General features: G+C 39.9%; 1 protein-coding gene across 3 annotated transcripts; it reads right to left on the bottom strand.

The window, feature by feature from the left end:
* Positions 1-1,871: 1,871 nt before the first annotated feature.
* atl1 (atlastin GTPase 1) lies at positions 1,872-14,873 on the bottom strand. Of its 3 annotated transcripts, none has more exons than XM_074692670.1 (15): positions 14,743-14,873; positions 13,083-13,326; positions 10,166-10,416; positions 9,953-10,087; positions 9,382-9,486; positions 8,645-8,695; positions 8,078-8,134; positions 7,762-7,854; positions 7,527-7,665; positions 7,156-7,283; positions 6,968-7,024; positions 5,801-5,872; positions 5,291-5,722; positions 4,883-4,897; positions 1,872-4,774 (listed from the first exon to the last, which is right to left on the bottom strand). In XM_074692670.1, exons 2-15 carry the CDS (start codon positions 13,120-13,122, stop codon positions 4,661-4,663), a joined length of 1,689 nt encoding a protein of 562 aa, XP_074548771.1. In that variant the 5' UTR covers positions 13,123-13,326; positions 14,743-14,873; the 3' UTR covers positions 1,872-4,660. The 3 variants fall into 3 exon arrangements, with proteins under 3 accessions (XP_074548771.1, XP_074548773.1, XP_074548772.1); XM_074692672.1 differs by having other exon boundaries at positions 13,089-13,326; XM_074692671.1 differs by having other exon boundaries at positions 13,083-13,309; positions 14,743-14,859.
* Positions 14,874-14,917: the final 44 nt, after the last annotated feature.

The following is a 14,917-nucleotide window of genomic DNA, read 5'->3' as shown; positions in this document are numbered from 1 at the left end:
TGTTTAATAGTTGGAGTGGGGTAAAAATTGATTAAAAAAATAACTTCAATTTTTATCTGGCAAAGCTCTTGTTCAGGGTTTAATCGAGAAAAAAATATTCTGAACTATACAGTCTAACTTGACCAGTTAAATGATTTAAAATTATCATGACTAAGGATGGGTACTTTTCACATTTTAAACGATACAGTACAGATGCCTGGTACCTGGCAGTTGGTGCCAGTACTCAATGGTACCAATTTTTTGTACTTTTTTGTGTTTAAGAGGTAGGAAATATCAATTTGTTTAATGACAGTACATATTTTTTTAATTTGACATATTTATTCTTTAATATAGACCCTTGCAATGCTGTGTGCATGCCCAGCATGGAAAATCACCTACTCTTCCACTTCCTCACAGTCACAAGGATGCATTTAGGAACCTAAACACGATACCTTTTGATTTTATGAGAATCGGTACCTGGTACTTTTGACAGAATTTGGTACCTATAAAAGTACCTGTTTTGGAACCCATCCCTAATCAAGACTGCATTTAAATAAACTATTTTTTTTATATTGGTGTTATTTGGGCATCAGGTTTGGGCCTCAGGAAATGATCTTGTTAAAATGGTGAGCAGAGAGAGGGGCACAGGGATAGATGCCAAGGAAGAGGGAGATCACACATTTGCTTTAACCTTTTTATTCCTGAAGCAGTTTCTTCATGTCTTCTTTTTCTAATTCAAATCTCACTTTTGCCAGTTATAAAATATAAGTATTGTGTGCAAATCATAGACCATAAAACATGGAGCTTGTCTCCATAACATGTTGTGGGAAGGTTTTTCCCCTGTACAGTGTATGCCTAAAGATAATTGGGTGACCAGGCTGATTTTCTTTTTTTTTTTTTTTTTTTTTTTGCTGTGAAGATCTTTTCTTAATGGGTATGTGATTGCCAGCACTGGCCTGGCTCACGTGAAGACTTGAGGAACTGCAGTTTATAGCACTTCTGAATCAGAGTTTGCTGAATGGTGGGACAAAAATCCAAAAAATAAAAAAATCCTGAGCAGTACAGATTTGTTTAGGGAGGCACCCTTCACAATTTTCTGGCCAATCACCGATCTTTAAAAAGCCTGACCTGTCGATACTGATTTTGGCTGATGCCTATTTTTATTTTTTATAACTGACAGCATGTACCTTCAATGTTCCAATCTTATATCATTGAAAATCATTACACAATACCTTTGAAACAATTAAAGCTTTATGATTTGACTTAAACAACCAATAAGGTGTCCCGAGTTTTAGGTCTCAGAGCAAAAAGCAACAATGGCTGGCTGTCAGACCTTCCTGGAGGTATAGCAGTTCAGTTTTATGTGTAAGGATGGGCTAATCCCCCGAAATTGAGGAAATTGTCACTGATTGATCAGCCAGCTGATCGGTGCATGTCTAGATTTGTTTCATGACATTTTTCTTTGCTTTTAACTTAAATGTAGCTGATATAAAGTAAATACATACTTTACACCAAGATCCACATGCTTAAAAACTCAGCAAACCTCACTTCAAGATAAAAGCTTTGCATACAAACATGGGGAAACTCTCAAAACAGAAACTAAGTGAGCTCTTACTTTGAAAAGCATTCTGGAAGGGCTTTCAAACTATATTTTTCATAAATTTATCCTGATTGTAGTTGATATAAAGTCATTACAGGTCTCTAAAGTATCTACATTTTTTGCTGCAGGGATCTTCAAAATAAAAGCATTGTGTAAAAACAAAGAGAAAGAATGAGTACAGTCCTGGCTAAGCCTGAATTAAATACATCTTTTAACAGCAGTTTCCTAGTGTGTGGATCTTTTATGTTTTCTCAACATGCTCAAGGAAAGAAAAAACCCCAAGTCCCGTTCATTAATTTGGTCCAACTTTATTATTTCTCGTAACTGAAACTGTTTGGAAACTTTGCGGCGTTGACTACCAGGCGATCCAGAGTTGATGTAAGAGTCGATGGATGGATGCTGCTTCAGGAATGACTTACTTAAAGCCTTCAGGTTCATTTCTCAGAGAGCAGATTCAAAGCAACACGACGTAAAGAAAATGCTACTCCTCTGATTTCTGAATGGACGCTCCAGCATGAAGGAGGAAAAAAGCTCACCAATCTTAAAGTGGACCTGATGGTTTCTTTATGTGAAGGCCTCACTGATGCTGATTATACATTGTGGAAGACTCAAGAAGCCACTCTGCTGCAGTGCCTTTCAATTTCCATCCCTTGAGGTCAGACCTCAGGATAAACTCGCTAAATATGCATGACAGTGTTCCTGTACTGTCAGAGACCAGAAGAGAAAAAACACTGGAGTGCTGCGGCTGTTTGTGGTGCGGACATTTTACAGTGAGCTCTGTGACTCTGGGGCGTTCAATAAGCTAAAAACAATCAGCACAGAGTTACAAATGTACAGTAACAGTCTACCAAGCCAAAGGATTCACGCACCAACGACTGCAAGCTGCATGGAAACACAGAAAGGTCGGAGCCTGGCCTCTTTCACTTTGCAGCACTTTGTTTTTTTCTTACACATGACTCAACTTAAGTGTGTGAAGATGATGAAAGCGATGAGGAATGAGGATCCTTTTCCAGAGCGGGCCCGTCGCCCCGCCTAATCACAACTAGCTTTGATTCCTCAGCGGCCTCAGAACAGCTACATTCCTCGGATTTGCTCGAACATTCAGTGAGAGGGAAAAAAAAACACAACAATGGTTTCACCCACTGACTCTGCAACACAATGAAAACCACTCTCTCCCCTCACACACACACGCACACACACACACACACACACACACACAGCATCACTGTAGATACAAAAACTGTAAGCAGACTCTAATGTCAGATAATGTCAGCTGTGTTGTGTAAACTTTGACCTACTCTTCTTGTTTTCATCTTTTTCCCCAAAGTCTGCACAAAAAAACTCCCTGATCAAGTCAAAAGTAACATAAAAAACTCTAAAACAGCGAATCAAAGTGCCACCAGGTGTCTGCATATGTGTGAAAGTAATGTTATGGCACAATTACCACTTTGTCACAACCATTAAAAGTCATTTTTTAAAAAGTATACCTGGTTTAAGAGCTTAAAGATGACACACATTAACCATTTACCATGCTCATGATGCTTGAAAAGCGTCTTTGTTTTAGATACAGTACATATTTTGGCTTTCCAACATCGCAGGTCTTAGATATTGTTTCCTATAAACAGCACTAAAACTGGAACAGAACAATCATCACAAATGGAGGGGAGGGTCACAGGTTTGGCTATACTTTGAAAATCATCAGGGCCCCACAGTTTAAAAGCATTTTAATCTGGATTATGGAAAATTAAAGTTTTCAGATACAGGATCAATAATCTAGTTTTTTTGGTCCTGGTTTTCAAACAAAAACTGATCAGGATCAACTTTTTCAGACAGACTTTTGAAGAAATCTGGATTACCTGAGCTCAGGCTACACTACAGACTTTGTACACAGGGGGCGCCAAGTCACTCACCTTAGAGCTCCTGTGAGGAGGTTTTTTTTCTTCTAGTTTTTTTAGCTTAGCCTTTTTTTTTTTTTTTAGCTGTGATGCCTATTTATGACCCAGAGAAGCACAACTGTTCCGCGCCTGTTTTAAAAGCAATCACATACATGTCAAGCAAAGCAATGGCCTACAACTATAACTTCCAATGCAACTACTTTTACTTTTTTACACCAAACATACTTGCCAAGTTGTATATGTAAAGCAAAGAAGGCAGAAATTTTTTTTTTTTTTAAAAAGTACTGTCCACACATCTACGAGAGAAAAATCAGCAATGACAGCTTTATCCACAGGAGGCGCCAAAAGCAACAAAACAAAAAGTTTCCTACAGGAGCTTTAATCAAAAAATGTATATCCTATTTTAACCTCTGTTCTGTTTTCTCTGAATATTGTATTTTCTTGATCTGCATTTTAGGAGAAAAACATTAATAGTCTCGAGCATGGGTCCCCAAATTTTTGAGCCCACAACCCACAAAAAAAGCAGTCCCGCCCTTGTGCAGCTTTTGAGGTTTAAAAATTAGCTCTTAAAAACCAAAACTATGCAGTGTACTAGGCTGTAGGTGTGAAAACAGACACTTTCATACTGCACTTGATGGGGATTCCTCTGCTTTTGGAGCAAGCCTCCAGTGGACATTTGAGGAACTGCAGTTTTTTTTTTTTTACTTTCTTGCTTTTCTGCGCTCAAAGTTGCTGCTCAATTAGACTGTTCTTAAGAGTTGATCCCTCAAATTTCTTTAATCCAGATTGGGTTATTTTTGAACTGCAGGGCCCTGGTGCTGAGCGATGAAGAAATCAAACCCCTCTGATATGAAAGTAACAGCTGGAAATCCAAGAAGCCATGGTCTCCTCTGGCAGAGTGAATACAGTGTCTGTACAGGGCGTCCTATAATTTATTTTCACAGACAAAAAGTGAAACACGATGAGGAATGGCATCCATCGCTGTAAAGCCTGAGGAGGAGACGCTCTGACCTACACATGATTACACCGTCTGTTAATAGGGTTTAAAGACGGGGACGTATTGGAGGCAGCACCAGCCAACACAAGAGAAAAGAGTGCCTGATGGGAGAGGATGCTCCTCCTCTTTCTCCTCCTCCTCCTCCTCGCCTGTCCATCAACACTGACATGTCCCTGCTGTCTCCTCTAATCAGTCCCTCTTCTTGTCCTGCTCCTCCGCCTCCTCCTCCACCTGAGGTCCGGGGAAGGCGTGGTGGTACAGGTGCCTGTGATTGGCTGCTACATTGTACAGCTTGTAGAGAGCCTGTGGAGCCCAGAGGAGACAAATTAACTCCAGAGATCACACAAAACTACATCAGGTGTGGATTCTGATTGCAAGTTATATCCTGCGCTTGAAACCTTCTCCACTCACCTCATTTGTGCTCCCCTGCAGCGGCGTTAAAAGAAGAAAAGAACATCATATTAGCACTAATATGAATAAAAAAATGGAAAAAAAAAACATTTTAAGTGAATCCTTATTACTGTTTTTATCTCTAACCTCACTCCCTCTGGTCTAAAGATAACTGTCGCCCTCTAGTGGTGAAATAGAATATATCACCCAAGCTGCTGGTAACATCATGAAGCTTTTTTTTGGTAAACAAAACCATTCAAAATTTTGAAAACTGAGCTTTTCTCTTATATAAACATTATCTTGATTTAAAAAAGTATGTTTGGTTGGTGGTTTTGTTTTTGAGCATGTGCAGAAACAGCATGCAAAGACCCTGATTCCACTTTATTGATTCTGATCTTGATGACAGGTTAAGTGTTTTTTATGCATTACCTGGTCCCACAGCGCACCAGCCACCTGGTCGATGACCGCACCGAGCTCCCTGTACTCCCCAGAGTACCGGATGTAGGCCCAGGTGCAGAGAGTGATCAGAGCCAGACCCAGGATCATGTTACACAAGCTGGCAATGATGTCCACGCCCACAAAGCCTGTGATGCCCGCGGCCACGTACATGACAAAGATGACCACAAAGAGTGTGGCCGGCGTGCGGGCGGCATGGAAAATGTTCTTGGAGTCATTGTGCTTGATGTACTGGACGAACACCTCGTCGATCTCGCCCTCCAGCTGCTGCAGGTAGCGACGGCTGAACTCCTCGCCACCCATCTTCTTCACGCCCCGGAACACCTGCAGGGCCTCCTCCCTGATGACGCTGTGTCGGGCCTGCAGCTCGCTGGGGGCCAGGAAGGGCCGGTCGCCCCCACACACCTGGAGGACGACACAGAGGGTGAGTGGAGGAAGAGGAGGAAACAGAGGGGACAGAAGGGGGAGGGATTCTTTACTCACCTCCTCCATCTTCTTGTTGTACAGATCCTTTGCTGCCGCGACTGCTGCCAAGTTATTCGCCTCCGCTGTGGCCTGAGGAGAACAAGACAGAAAGATTTGCTCTAAGGTAAGAAAAGAAACTGAAAAGGTGCCCACTTCTTTTTATCAACTGCTCTGTCACCTAACAATCTCCAGATACAAGAAACATATCCTTAACATTTAAGTGCATTATAGGGGCAGTGAGGAGTTTGAAAGTGATCTTTAAAAAGTCTCTCTTCTAGATATCTACCTGATCATAATCCACACTTTAAAATGAGACTATCAGCACCAATATTGCTGGTTACAGGTTATTTTAAAATGCTACTTCTTAGCTTCCGGATAGGGTCGACCAGCACTAGATTGATTTACGGCACGTTTAGGTCTCTGTGACATCACTACGCCGGCTGACGAAGTTTAGTAGTGAGAAGAGATAAAACACAGAGATCTGTGTTTTTCTCTGCTGATTTCTGTGATTAATTTTGCGATGGTGGACACTGGAGTCTAACTGTCAGACAGACTCTATAACACAGGGACTAAACTGTTTGTGATAATGTTAATTACAACCCACATGCAGCAGTTATTCTGCAGTGGTCTGTTCAAACTTTAAAGTCTATCAATAAAATGAAGAGTGAGGTTACGTTAGCTCTGCTTGGTAGATGACTGGCAGGACATAGCATAGTTTAATTGTTGTCACGTTAGCCTACAGATACGTTGGAGCACCGGGCTGGAGATGTTGCCAACATATAGCCTGTTGCTACAATGTTTGCTCGATGACACGTTTCAAACTATAGCGCTACGTAACTGTACAGATAAGTCCCTCACCTCAGCACGTTGTATCCTATACAAAGTTGTCTTGAACAAAGAATTTTTTTCCAGATCCGATCTCCATTTAATTCCAAAATAAGCACATGCCTCACTAAAAGTAATTTATGACAGTGTGCAGAGACTCCGGGCCACAAGGTGGCGAGGGAGTGCAATTAAAACAGATCCTCCTCATAGCATCTTTAACTATTCTTTAGAGACTTATTTTTTCTAGAAATCACCACAAGAAATTATTAATAAATAGGATATAGGTTTGGATGTAAGCAGTAAAAATGTTGCAGTGACATTAAGTACAAAAGTTTTACTGGATGGAAAAATAAAGCTCACCTGCAGCATGGACTTTGGATGTGGCAGCTCTTCACCCTGATATATTTTGATGTATGCCTGAAATAAACCAGCATTAGAGGTAAGGGAGCAGTGTAAACCATCAATTAATACCAATCTAGAGAAGTTGGATGAAAATCAAGTATCTAAAATAAAACAGGTGTTTAAAGTTAGCATTTGTTTGTTCTGACCTTGAAATACTCCACCAGGCCTCTGCAGGTGATTTTGCTGCCGTTGATTTCCTTCACATCGATGTTGCGAGGACTGAGCAGCCAGGGGACGAGAACCTTCAGGTTGTTTAAGAAATCACCGTCGATCTCTGGAGGAAGATAGGTAATCATAGGTGAGTGGGGAAAATTCAGCACATCAACCATGACACTTTGAGGCAGGAGTTTGCACAGGAGGGGGGCAGGGGTGGCAGGTGCCCCCACTTGGAAGCCAAAACTAATGTTAAAGTGCTCTCTTTTCGCCCCTGCCCTTCAAAAGTTTTGCGCCATTGCTTTGAAGAGACAGGAAAGATAACACATGAAAATCTTATCATCACATCAGAGTGAGAGTGTACCTTTGATTCTTCCATCAAAGTGAGGGTTGGTGGCCACTTTGAGGCCAGGGTGAGGCATTAGGAAACAGGAGATGTTGGTGAAGCATGAGTGGATGTGTTTACGCACATTCTGCAGCTCTTCATGCTGATTCTCGGAGATCTAAACCACAAACACAAACATGTGAGGGAAGCTTTACACGTAGTTTATTTTAGTTTTTAACTGAGTAGATCTTCAGTCTTTCGTTTAATGACACACCTTCAGTCTCTTCTCCAGGAATTTCATGCCTCCTTCCTGTCCGTACGTGAACTCATATGGAAAGCTCCAGTCTCGAACCAGGAAAATCATTGACTGTGGAAAAAAGACGTCATGGGAACTTTTTGAATGACATTTAATACTGTTTCTAAAGACAAAAATTGAAACACAACCTGCATCAGCAACACAAGAAAAAGCAAGATGTAAGAGGGAAACAAAACAATTATCCTTCTGGATTGATTTCAAACAATGTCTGTTCCTAAATTCGAATGCAGTTTCTTATAACTCCATCCAGCAGGTGAAACAGATTTAGACGTACCTGGAACGGTTTGAGGAAAGTCTCCTCCATAGCCAGTCTGCCGTACTCTGTGAAGAGCTGAAAGCAGATAAATCAAGAAAATATTTCAAGGAGCTGTCAGCTGTCTTTAGTCCGTTGTTAGTGATTTCACCTAAAGATGAGCAAAGATCAGAGGGAAGTTTGAAAAAGTGGACAACAACATTGCTGAATAAAGCAGGTTCTTAGAGATCATGGTGACCTTTGACCTATGAAGTTAATCAATAACAAATCTTGTCGAGCAAAAGAAGGAAATACTAAACATGGTGGTTGGATACTTTTTCAGGGTAATCTCTGGTGGTATGTCCACTCACTTTCTGTTGCCACGTCAACAAGAGAAGTCAAAGGCAGATGATGCCCCCTGCTGTTCAAAAAGGGTACTGATACTCATTTTTTATCTCATCTATTTAGACTGTCCTTCATGTGTTTGTTTTTTTGTCATTGTTTTGGCTGTCTAAGGACAAACTTTCTGGTCAACAGATGGTCAGCTCTGAACTTAAAATTTTGATCGTGCCTTTTTTTTCATTCTCAATGTTTGTGTATTCGAGTTACCTGAAGGTGCTGAAGGTCGTCCTCTTGAACATTCTGTGAGATGTTGTACACCTGAAAAAAGACATTTACATTTTTATGAAGGAAAAATTTTTATATAGTAATTCTAATACAGAAAAACAGAGTACAATAAATGTCACACAGCAAACTCTAAGTTTATGCTAGCCTCTGTTGAAGGCATATATAAATGCTAACAACAGTAATTAAACATGCACATAGTAACAAATCATCCGCTGAGGGATATGCTTGATCTCGCAGTGTGATTTATCGACTAGGTAACAAATTCTTGACAGTAGTGTTGTCGGTCTGACAGATATTTGTTCAAGGACAAGTTTGAGATGAATTGAAACTTAAGATGACAAAATGAAAATAAAGGGATTACCGATATGACAACTGTTTACATTTTGTTTAAAGCTACAAAAATCAAACTTAAGGTGGTTTATCTCCAAAAAGAAAAAAAAAAAATTCTGAATTTATTTTATAGCTCCATTAGTTGATTTTAGTGGGGAAAAAACAAGCTATAGATTGGTGCTGTGTTAGCATATTTGTTGTATTAAAAGTGGCCGCACCTCAACGAAAATTATCTTTCTGAACTTTGTTTTTTTCTGAACAAAAAGCACAAACATCATTGTTACCACGCATGTACAACTTTGCAGAACACCACAAAAGTCAATATGGTGTCTGTGTCCCTAGCGTGTTACTGCTAGCTTGGTATGAAACACGGCAGAGGAACCTCATACCTGCATGGAGCTGATCATGGTGCTCAGAGCGAACACAGTGGCTGAATCCCTCAGCGTCGACTGGCTGTCAAACGTGCCCTGAGTGTCCATCAGCAACACGGCAACCTGAGACAAAATGACAGAATAACAGAAGGTTAAAGGCAAAAAATTTAGAGTTATGAACCTTCAATCTATCTAAAAGCTGGTGGGGAATGGCCTGACTGGATGCAGAAAGAAAAATGAATGTGCTGCTTTAGAAAACTGTTCTGTAATGATTTTATAGGCTTCTTTAAAACTATAGGATTGTGTAAATTATGATCTTATTATAAAATTATTAAGTCAAACTATTATTATTCTAGTCAAGCAGGATTTTAAGAGATGCACATCTAAAGTGTGTGACTAAATCATCTTTTAACTTAACAGCTGAAATATGGTCTCACCTGGAAGCTCTGGTGTGTACAGCTACATGAGTATCAGGCAGAGAGCGGTCTGAGATCATGCAGAACTTCAGGCTAAAGGTTAATTAAGTTTCTGTTTGATATCTTATTATGTCACATTACACCTCCCTGAGTGAGGGAACATGAGATCTCACCTTTCTCCCGTCTGGCTTGTCCACCAGGAAGACTTCACTCCAGATCTGGATCCCAGTGGTCTCCCTCTCTGAGCCGCCCCTCCAGGAGAAGCCGGTCAGAGGCTCGTCTGAGTCCCCGAGCCAGTTTTCAGACGCCTGTTTTTGGAGAGTTACAGGGGAGCTTGATTCAAGCCTAAAACAGGAAATGTGTTGAAACTAAATACAGATACTTACATGGTTGTACATGTAGCGTAGCATGAAGTCCATGAGGAAGGACTTCCCTTTGCGGAAAGCTCCGGCAACAGAGATGGCCACCACCTCTCGGTCTCTGACCTCCTCTGCCAGCAGGATGCGACTCAGTGCTGCCTCATCCAGCTCGAAGGTGTGGTCGTCTTTGACCAGCAGCACCTGCACGGGCCGGGCTCGTCCGTCTGGCTCCTCCTCCTCTGAGCTCCAGTCGTAGACGTTTTTATCACTGAGGGACCCTGGAGGATGAGACGAGCAGACGATTCGTACTTGTTAAGGGAACAAAAGTCCTGTAGTGAAGATGTGTCCAACTTTGAACGCAGCATTAAGAGAAGAATTATGAAGGTGTAAATTTGTTGGTTTGCAGATTATTTTCCAAAATTTGTTTTTATTAACACTTATAAATGTTATTATGTGCATGTGTGGACCTGCACATTCAATTTAAACACATATTCTTACTATTTTTGCTCCTGTGTTTGTCTGGAGACCCTTCTTGTAACCATGGCTGTATTGTTTTCATGTGAAATCACCTGTTAGCAGCCTGTAGCATGTCAATGCTAACTGGTGCAAGGCCTGATGTTTCCCACAAGGTGAGGAGAGGGAGGTGAGAACGACGTGCTGCTACTGAGGTGAGAGCTAACAACATCGACCTGTCCTTCCATCCATCGTTATTGGGAACGTAAGATCTATCTCCAATAAGATGGACAAGCTAGCCATGCTAACCCAGCAACAGAGGGAATACCAGAAGGCAGAGTAGCATCATGCTATTCACAGATATGGCTAAAGGAGCTAACACTAGACACCAATGCCACATTGGAAGAACTTCACCAGCTGTGAGCAGACAGGATACAGTGTCTCTATTCGTCTGTCCTTCTCTCTGCTCAACTTGTATCTGTGTGTAAATTAGGCACCAATTATGACGGATAACAAGATCGTTTCCTAAAAAAACCCTGAACTGTTACATCAACTTAACTGTCCCCTGATATGGAAAATAGTTTGCATAAAACAGTCAGAATTTGAAGTTTTGCTGATGAGCTGTTGAGCTCGTCTGTAGGCCCCGCCCCAAAAGTTTCTGAATCTTTTAAAAGTACTCTTCCCTCTGAGCTTTGTGTTTAAACACTAGTCTACAGCCGTCTTTGCCATGATTCATAAAGAACATTTAAACTTGATAAGAAAACTCGGCAGTCCATTAAACCAGGAAACAGGAAAGTTGAGTCCATTACTCCTTCCTGTCAGCCCCGGATCAATAGCATCGGCTGCGAGCTTGTTAATACTTCTAACGAGCCACGTCATGCTATCCATCCCATCTGTGTGTATGAGATCAGATGCATTGAGAGCCTCTTTCCGGAGCTTTCCAGGCAGTGACTCAGTGTGTTTCCAGTCTCTGCTCGGCTGCATGTCAGCACTGACATTAAAAACTGAAGTTTCAGACATTATTCTAGATTTTAAATGACTTTAAGCCAAAATGTTCATCTTTCTTTAATGCTCCAGCCAGATCTGACTGACTGGGTCTTTTTGAGAGCATTTGTTTGTGTATCTGTGGTCCCTGAAAGTTGAAACTCTCTGCATTTTGTTGCATCATTACAAAATAAAACATCTAAATTGCTCCCAACTGTTTTATTTGTTATCAAACAAGTAATTGTTTTCCATTTATGTTGCTTATTTTTTGCTTTATAAAACATTTTGTTTGGCATTTTACATAAAAGAAGCTCTTGCAAATAAAGTTGAGTTGTGCCGACTCCTGATGCCGACGTCTTAAGGGAAATTCAGCTTCATATCCTAATTATGTCGTTTATTTTTGATGCTGTAACAACGTGTCTGGAAAATCTGGAATAACCTTCCTGAAATTTTGAAAAATTTCCTCATAAACATCATTGCCTGCATCCTGTTTGGCTGTTATGCTCTGTTCAAGGGTGTAATCACAAATTAAGCCAGCCTTTGTGCCTTCTAAAAGCACTGTGACAAGATTAAGGGCCAAATTTTGGGAGCATGCTAAAAGATTTACGCAGGAGGCCAAGAATGCACGGTGAATAATTTAAGGAGGAATCATCTGTGCTTTCCTCTCGGGCCTGAAGAGGACCGTCAGAGTGACTTCACATCTCCCGCAAAGGCCTCACACACATTTAAACTCTCACACATTGGGGCCCAAAACGACCACCGACGCCTGCCTGGTTAACCTGATCATGCTGCTGCTGCTGCTGCTGCTACTGCCCTTTAAAACAACCGAAGACGTCAGAAGCAGCATCTGTTCAAAGTGGGTCAGAGCAGATGAAGTCTCAGATGACAAAACAGCAACATTTCCCTCCACAATGATACATCCATCTCCTCGTATTCCCACCCTGTGGGCCTGTATGTGAAGTCAACATGAGCCACAGAGGGATGTGAGTGAGAATTAGGATGCTTGTAAATATCATGATCACTGTGTTGGAGGTGATAATGATGAAAGCAGTGAGGATGAGTGTAAAGATGATGATGATGAGAGCTAGTTACTGATGCAAGATTACATAATTTGATGGCAGATGCTCCTTCATAAGAGGCTCACTGTCATAAACAGACATATTAGAAGGTTATTTAAAGGTCTGATTATACCAGTATCAATGAGACCTTGATATGCCTCTCCTATGAACTGAATTATGTGATTAAATGCTGATATGTGTTGTTATTGAATGTGTCCGTTCGCTTTAGCTGCAGCGGTGACAAACAGAAAATGTATTTTCGACCATATTTAGCTCTAATATAACCAATAACAACACGGATACACCAGACAGTGTTACATGAAAACAACCTTTCATCATGGAGTCTGGGATAAACATGTAATTAGCTGCACTGCTTACACCCTTGCTTCGACAGGAATATGGAAAACCATGGTGCGTCAAAGAAAGCATCAAAAATGAAATGTACGTACACTCACCCCAGCTGTCTCTTTCTTTGCGGTGCTTCGCCATGATGCTGTCCCTGAATCCCCTCTGTTTGTCCGGTTATCAGCGTCCCTATTCGGCTGTCATGAGTGTCGCGGGGTTGGGAGGATGCTCCGCCAAAACGATGCTCGCATCGCAGAAGGATGATAATGGAGTTTTTTTTTATTCCAAGCTTGATGCAGGGTTCAAATGATCCACTAGGGGGCGCTGTTGTCTGTTTTTCCAAACCCACTCAGTTTGGGAAAAAGAAGGGAAAGAATAAATGCAATTCATCGTGTACTGTGTGGGTTTTAAAGACCACAAAGCATCATAAGCATTGCTTTCAGGGTAATTCAAGCGTTATTCATTCAGCTTGAGATGAATAAATATATTTCAGGATTCTTCCAGCAGGTGGCGTTGGCTAAAAAGAGATTGGAGCATGTGTTGCCTTTGTGTACCATCGTAAATATCTAAAATGTTTAGAATAGAATAGAATAGAATAGAATAGAATAGAATAGAATAGAATAGAAAAGAATAGAAAAGAATAGAATAGAATTGAATATAATTGAGTAGAATAGAATATTCTTGATCCCAACTGGGGAATTTTTTTTTGTCACAGCAGCTCACAAAAAGTTGCAATAATGCAATAATGATAAAAAATAGAATAATGATATAAAGAATATGAAATTAGAAATTTAGAGATCTATAGAAAAATAATACTATTTAGATCTGTACATAGGAGGAAGATATGTAAAAAGATTGGTTCTTAATAAAAAAGCACAAGAAGCCACAAAATAGCTAATCTTTTTGAGAATTTACTAAAATCGTTATCTATTAAGAAAAAATGACATAAAACGTAATGCTTAAATTTTGTAAAATATTTTCATTCCACTATGATATATTTCTTTATTTTTGCTTGCATGAAGTAAAGTTTTTATGTGTGCTGTAAAATTATTATTATTTTTTTGCATTTCACAGAATACACGTGCCCTTTTCTGAAATGCATTTTTTAAAGTAAAGTTTTTTGTCCGTGAAATATTTTGCTTTTTGCTCATAAATTATTTTAAAGTTAATAAAATGATACTTAAAATTCGATTGATTTTTATGAAACATTTTTATCTTTTTGTGTAATAATTATGTAGCCCTTTTTTCCTCCCTTTGTGTTTTGTGTAATATATAGATTGATATATACCATTTTACTTTACTTTTTTGCATTTATTACATTTTTGAGTAAAAAACTTTTAAGTTCTATTTATTAATTTTTCTTGAATTCATGTGGACTGTAAAAAAATGTCTGAAGAATTTTTATTTGTATTCCACAAGAAATATTGGTTGTGGAATAATTAGCTTTTTCACATCACATCCTGTAGTCGTCCAAATGCTATGCTTTGATTTGTATTTTCTTTGCATTTCCTTAAATATAAAAAATGCAATACACTTGTTACACATTTTTCCTACAGTTATACTATTTTTTTTTATTTTGTGAAGGGTTTTTTGCTTCAATATAATATTTTTAAATGTATGTGCTTTTCGAGCAAACTGTTCTTGAGCTTCATGGAAAGATGACATCTTCATTAATGTAAACAGAGTGTATCATTGCAGTTATAGAATAAAAACAGAACAGCCAATTGGAAATAATCTTGATCTGAGTAAAAAGGTATTGCTTACCAAAGATGGACAGAATTCTCAGTTGGGACGTTAGAGCTTCCGAGTTGTCCCTGAACGCAGCAGCAGGATTCTGTATCTGCGACTCCACAGAGATTAGCAACAGACTGTTGCTTTTTCATCTGATGTTTTTTATTGTGAGGAATAAATTGAATAGTTGGACTTGACGCGATTAATT

Source organism: Halichoeres trimaculatus, unplaced genomic scaffold (genome assembly GCF_033239565.1).
Source record: "Halichoeres trimaculatus isolate MK-OKI-2021-1 unplaced genomic scaffold, fHalTri1.1 fHalTri1_scaffold_17, whole genome shotgun sequence".
Taxonomy (NCBI): Eukaryota; Metazoa; Chordata; class Actinopteri; order Labriformes; family Labridae; genus Halichoeres; species Halichoeres trimaculatus.
Note: the sequence above shows the minus strand (reverse complement) of the source record. Positions and strands in the feature narration are given on the sequence as shown.

Coding starts and splice junctions, on each gene's coding strand:
- atl1 (XM_074692670.1), bottom strand. CDS start 13,122: ATGGCGAAGCACCGCAAAGAAAGAGACAGCTGGGGTGAGT. Junction 7,855..8,077: donor CTTTCCTCAAACCGTTCCAG/GTACGTCTAAAT, acceptor TTTTTTCCACAG/TCAATGATTTTCCTGGTTCG. Junction 7,025..7,155: donor GCCTGGTGGAGTATTTCAAG/GTCAGAACAAAC, acceptor GGTTTATTTCAG/GCATACATCAAAATATATCA.